A 6,578-nucleotide genomic window follows, 5' to 3' on the forward strand; every position below is an offset into this window, starting at 1 on the left:
TTATGCGTCAAAAATTACCCAGTATAGTACAGTCCCGGACTCATTTTATCATTCAGTAGTAGTAGAGCTTGAAAGATTTATGAAAGAGCTTGTCCAGTGAAAAAACTGCCACGTTATCTAATTCTGCTGCCAAGCGATAATGTGAGCATTACTGTGTTTCGGTTTTGGAGGGTAAGGGTGCTGGTGAAATTACAGGCACGTGGGACTTGTCAACTTTTGTCTCAGGGTGAGGGCGCAGTGGCAGTGCCTCTTAGATCTTTGCAATGGCACTGCTATGGGCAGGCGTGTCGCTTAACATCAGGCGCACGATTAGCCCGCCCTGTCATTTGGTATCATAAAAATATAATTCGGACCACTTTGCATTTCTAATATTAAATGCCCTAAAAAATGTTTGATGGATCTAAAACTATTATATACTAAACATTATGTTCATATCCTTGTCGAAATTTTTAATTTGTAAAACCGAGTAATTTTTGTATTCTAGACCTTAAAATTAAAAATACTAGGTGCCTCGAATATACATATGTATATGTTCGGATGTATACCTACAAGGGTCATAAATACTCCATCAAGTTTACATCTCCGTCAAGGCACAGATTACTTAATAGTTACTACGTAACAGATACACCACTCACACAAAATCGAAAACACTTACACTATAATAGCCTTCTAAATCTTACTAATGAAACCAGGCGTTCACTACAAGGAAATAGGAACCTACACACGCGTTCAGAGAGCTGAAAATAATGTTGCCCGCCGTGAGCAGTCGCGCGGAACCGAATGCTGGCTTTGTACAAGGATTGTAATGTAAATGAAAGACTTGTCTGAGCGCTTGCACTGTCGGCGATATAGTCAGCGGCAGCGTCATTACTGGTCACTTGAAAAAACCAATTGATTTTAAGAGAAAGAAAATGCTTAATGCTTAAACAAATATAGGAAATATTTGTTGTAGATTTCATAATAAACGCTTGCTATTGATGGACGATATCTACAAAAACATGTAAGTGACTAAGAAATACTAACAAAAATGTGACAAACAGTCACACCAATTCCTTGGGATCAAACGAGGAAATTCACTGTACTATGAGTACCCAGAATAACAAAACCGATTTCGAACAGCTCAGTTCCCGTGTTAGTTCTATCGGATATCGAACTCAGGATCCACTCACCCAGCGCCTACAGATCAAAACGTTCAAACGGCCATCAAGGTCTCAAGTATAACCGCAAGAAGTTTGGGTGTCTCACTTTGAATTTCCTACTACTCTACCAACCGTTCATTTTGGCGCTGACCGTACTTCTCCGAATAAAAATTGTTTGAATCAGTTCATTGACCTACCAAAATCAGGCGTACCAAGTGTAACCGAGACTGAAACCGATTTAAATCAAAAGATTCGAGAGATCATCGTTGCAGCTTAACTTTGTTTGTACCACATGATCTTTTTTTGAAATCAATCAGGACAACAATGTTACATTACAGATTTACATCAGTACGTCCGAGGGGACGGGCGCTGCTCCAGAATACAAACGGGGTGAACCACCACCATGGCCGAAAAAACGGACGTGGAGTGCGTGAGTACCTACCTATTCGTTAATAATACACACTATGAAGCAATTTTTATTTTCCTCTAGATATCCAGGTAGTTAGACCACCTATAGCAGAGAACAAAAAAGTAAGAGAATGGACACTCTCCGCCTCTACCTAGAGTTAGATACCATACCACGCTCCGCACACTGACGGTCACATTGACTGAACGACATCAAGGCGGTCGGTGAGCCGTTTTCGCATCTTAAAGGCTTTGAAGAACATAGTTTTCATTTATTCATCACGAAACTTATACGTTAATATATAATATCATTGTACGTTACTATTTATAATGGCCGTGAATTGTGCTGGGTACGGCTGTTTATTGTCATCTAAACGGGATAAAGAGAGGAGTTTCTTTCGTTTCCCGAAAGATGAAACGAAGATGACGAAAACTTATGTCTAAGACTCATTTCGATAATGTTTTCTTCGTTTATCTAGTGCAGAGTGATGTACAATACAGATTTATTATGTCAACATAATGAGACGCCATAACTTCGCGAGTTAGTGGACAAAGGTTCTCGAATTTTTAATTTGTATACCCGTTAAATATTACGTAGTGAATATACCTAATTATTAACTAGGTAACGATAAACTTGGACACGCAATTTCAAATACCTTGGTTACCTTAACCACTGTCCAAAATACAATCTTTTAAGTGTTGTTAATATATTTTTTAAATAAATCTTCAATACTATTCTAGTTACTGAATTAATGGAAAATATAATATTATATCGATATAAATAAATACCTAACGAAAAAAAATTAGAGAAAAATTTGCAAAGTCTGCTGGTTTATTCCGTAGCTCTCCCAGCGTCGGACACTGTATGCTGAAGGCACTGGTGCAAATCCAGCCGGATCGAAGGGATTTTTCTTTGTGTTCGATCGTTGTATTACCTTACTTCCTTAAGAGGTACCTACATAAAGTACCTACTATAAATAATTGTTAATTTCATATCAAGGGTAACCCCGTCCTTGAAGGCCGAAAGAAATTGGAGCTACCTGAGTTGCCGAAATCACTTACATTCGAGGAGAAAAAGTACCTTCTGGCCGTAGAGAGAGGGGACATGGGCAATGTCAAGAGGTAAGAGAACTACCATCGTGTACTGAATTTTTTTTATTATTTTTTTTACTTTTAACAGTTATTCTATTGAAGAAGAAGCCGTGGCAGTCTAATGGTTTGACTTACTGTCTCTCAAGCAGAGGTTGTAGGTTTGAATACGTCGACTCATCCGAAGAACAGAGTCCGATGGGATTATATGGCGAAAAGAGAATAAGTACGTTACGAGAACAATTTCGTTATTCAAACTAAGTCCTATGTAAAGGTGTTTTGGGAATTTATATATCTTATTTCGTTTCGGAAATATAAAATCGAACAAAGGTCGATTTGATATCCACAGCGAAGAAGAACGAACGAAATGTACTATGTCCTGAGAACAAGTAGTCTTCCACATAGAACTTTGTTCTACGGTTGAGTCGACATGCTCGCACGTTTGAGTTTTTCGGAATTTATGTGCAACATTTAATTTGCTTACAGCTTTTCGGTGAAGGAAAACACCGTGCTGAAACTAGCACGTGGAAGAAGATTCATAAACCTTGGTAAACGTGAGAAAACTAAGGCTGAAACCCTAGCCTGAGGGGTGACCCGTATCCAGTAGAGGGACATATAAATGTGTTGATGATGATTATTCTATTGCCAAACCGGTTATAGTAATATAAATTACAGTTAAAAGGTTGCTTAAAGTTCAATTAAATTTGGCGAAGAAACAGACAAGCAATGTCGAACTTAATTGAATTACCGTTTAGTTATAATTAGATTGTTTAGGAATTTGCCAATTTTGACAGCAAATAAACGGTTGGCGACTTAACTTCGATAAAATTTGAACACTGCTTGAATAGATTTTGTCTTCCTTGAAGGTTTCGGGTACATTTTTATTCTTAAACGATTGGTGGTACTTGGTCCAGTGGATTTAGGTTTCAATTACATCAACCCATTTATACGTCCCAATGCTGGGCACTTTTAGACAAGGTTTCAGGCCATAGTCCGCCACGCTGGCCCGAACACATAAATTCCGAGAGACTCAGACGTGCGAGTCCGGATTCGAACCCACGACCCTCTGCTTGAGAGGCGGTAGGTCAAACCATTAGGTTACCACGGCTTATGTAATAGGAATTAGGGTTGAATTATTCAATTAAGACCTATTCTCTATAATATTATTTTCCCTATTCTCTATTCTCTTTAGTCTTATTCTATAACAAGACAAGTATTACCATACTTGTCTTGTTATTATATTTAGTATTACCATACTTGTCTTGTTATACTCTCTTGTTATGCTCTACCGAGCTTAACTTCTAAGATCAGGATTGCATGTTTTTCAATCTTCGTTAGGAGAGGAACCCCAAGAAGAAGATGCATCCAGGATAGCGGTAGGTTCCTTTCCTTCTCAAATGGCCACTATATCACAAGGTCACCAATACCACCCATACTTCAAGCTAAAGTGATGAACCCAACAAACTAGGAATAAGCGACCTCTAGTTATTTGTTATTTTTAGGGGTCACACAAATACGAAAATGAGTGAACAGTATTTAATAATTTTGTAGTGTAATTTGAAACAAAGACTTTTTGTACATGATTATTAATTTCTCTAGAATCCTACAAAGGGCACATCGGCATGCAAACATAGATATCAACTGCGTGGATTCTCTCGGCCGTGGTGCGTTGACACTGGCTATAGACGGGGAAAACATGGAGATGGTTGAACTTCTTGTTATCATGGGAGTGCAAACGAAGGACGCACTGCTGCAGGCCATCAATGCGGAATTCGTGGAGGCGGTGGAACTGCTGTTGGAGCACGAGGAACTTATCCACAAGGAGGGGGAACCTTACGTAAATATGAAACCAATATGATAGACAACATTAAAACATTACTTATTACTTTTATTTAATACCTATCATCATCATCACCTCGAGCCTATCGCAGTCCACTGCTGGACATAGGCCTCTCACAATGCGTGCCATTGCGCCCGGTCCTCAACTTATTGCATCCATCTGCTGCCAGCAGCCCTTTGCAAATCGTCAGTCACTCAAGGACTCGCTTTCCCCATCGGATATCGGTTCTTCGACATATATGGCCAGCCCACTGCCACTTCAGCTTGCTTATTTTGCCAGGTATGTCGACAACCTTACCTGTCGGATAACCTCGTTCCGTACCTTGCCCTTCAAAGAAACTCCAATTATAGCTCGTTCCTTATCTCACTGTATGACTTTCAACTGGTGAACTAACCGTATCGTGAGTGCCCACGTCTCGGCTTCGTATGTCATGTTATATTATATTTAATAACTATGTTAGGCCGAAAACGCTCATTGACCGAGAAAAGCGTCCACAACATGATAACACTTGTTATGGATATTTCATAACAAGTGTGTTATTTATGTGGAGTTGTATTATTAAAATAGCCAGAAAGTGTTGTGGCTAACTCAAAAAGACCACAATACAAATTCGCGTCTTGGCTCTCATGATGTTTGACCTTTATGAATTAAATTTGAATTCTACTTTAGAGCGTTAGACGTCGATGTAGGCAGCTCTAGAATGTTGATACTTATAAATTAAATAATAGAAGGTTATATTTCTTTTAAAACTGCAATTAATTCCGTCCATCTACGTAACAGAGTTGGCAGAAGGCAGATCCAAGCACAGCGATGTTCCCTCTGGACATAACGCCACTGATGCTTGCGGCGCACAAGAATAACTACGAGATCATCAAGATTCTGCTCGATCGAGGAGCTACACTGCCCGATCCTCATGACGTCAGGTAATAAACCATACCGGTTAAAGTTGTCTTATACCAGTACAATAAGACAAGTCAAATAACTCAACAAAATTAAGCAATCAGCAGCTTGATTTTGATTGTCTCTCCCGATCGGAAACTGCGTCTTTTCCGAGTCGAGACGCGTAATTGCGATTCACAACTGCCGATCAGAAACTTTTGACATTTCTAATCGGAACAATAGTTGATTTAACAAACAAATTAGAAAGATATAATAGGAATCAGGTTCATCTTCAAGCTCGGAAACCCATTTGATTTCGAGACTCGGTTGGGCTTCTAGATTGAATGTATTCCGAATTGAATGCCTGCTGGAATTTCGCATCCCGATTGACACGCTGTAAAAATAAAAAACTGTGTTTTAATCCCAGGTGCGGTTGCGACGAATGTATCCGGCTGTCCACAGAGGACTCACTCCGTCATTCCCTCGCGCGACTTAACGAGTACCGAGCCCTCGCTTCGCCCTCCCTAATCGCACTGTCTTCAACCGACCCGCTTCTCACCGCCTTCCAGCTGTCCTGGGAACTCAGGAACTTGGCTTTTGCTGAACAGGTTTGTGCGATAGCTTTTTATAACATTTCAAACAAAGGAGGGCTTTTAATTTATTTTCTGTCTGATTTGCGAATTATTTATTAATATGAATAATTTGTTTATTAAATATCTTTGAATACTGGAGAAGTATTTAGATGTTGAACATTTAGTTTAGTGTAAAAACAATGGACTATGTCCTTTTATTAGTAGAACACGTATGCAGCAATCGATACTGCATTAGGATTTATGATGATCACAGTAGTTATTTATTTTTTGAATTTATTTCATCTTTCTATGTTGTACATATTAAAATAAAGCAAATGTGTCATTATTTAGATAGCCGTTAGTAATTTTTATAAATATTAAAAGTAATAATATAATAGTAAATTATTGTAATTGGTAATAAAATAGTAAAAGTAAAGATTTTTTGGAGATTGATGTAAAATTATGAATTAAATTTAACGTTGAACTAAACATATATTAACATAATACTATACAAAATCATTTATTCTGTAAAAAAAATCACAGAACAGTACCTATACACACACTATTATACTACAATAAATAATACTTTGCGACTACAACACAAGACCTAAAACAAATGAAAGCGCAACCTGCCTCATTATAATACAAATTAAT

General features: G+C 38.3%; 1 protein-coding gene across 2 annotated transcripts in view; it reads left to right on the forward strand.

Annotated features, from left to right (window-relative positions):
• The first annotated feature begins 1,477 nt into the window (after nucleotides 1-1,477).
• LOC113228807 (transient-receptor-potential-like protein) overlaps nucleotides 1,478-6,578 on the forward strand; it is a 41,844-nt gene continuing 36,743 nt past the window's right edge. For both annotated transcript variants that reach the window (XM_026462203.1, XM_026462204.1), the window contains exons 1-5: nucleotides 1,478-1,569; nucleotides 2,545-2,666; nucleotides 4,233-4,470; nucleotides 5,254-5,396; nucleotides 5,780-5,960. In XM_026462203.1, coding sequence (XP_026317988.1) covers nucleotides 1,543-1,569; nucleotides 2,545-2,666; nucleotides 4,233-4,470; nucleotides 5,254-5,396; nucleotides 5,780-5,960 — 711 coding nt within the window. In that variant the 5' untranslated portion in view covers nucleotides 1,478-1,542. The remainder of the gene's footprint in view (nucleotides 1,570-2,544; nucleotides 2,667-4,232; nucleotides 4,471-5,253; nucleotides 5,397-5,779; nucleotides 5,961-6,578) is intronic.

The sequence above is a fragment of the Hyposmocoma kahamanoa genome, unplaced genomic scaffold (genome assembly GCF_003589595.1).
Source record: "Hyposmocoma kahamanoa isolate Upper Pololo Valley unplaced genomic scaffold, ASM358959v1 244, whole genome shotgun sequence".
NCBI lineage: Eukaryota > Metazoa > Arthropoda > Insecta > Lepidoptera > Cosmopterigidae > Hyposmocoma > Hyposmocoma kahamanoa.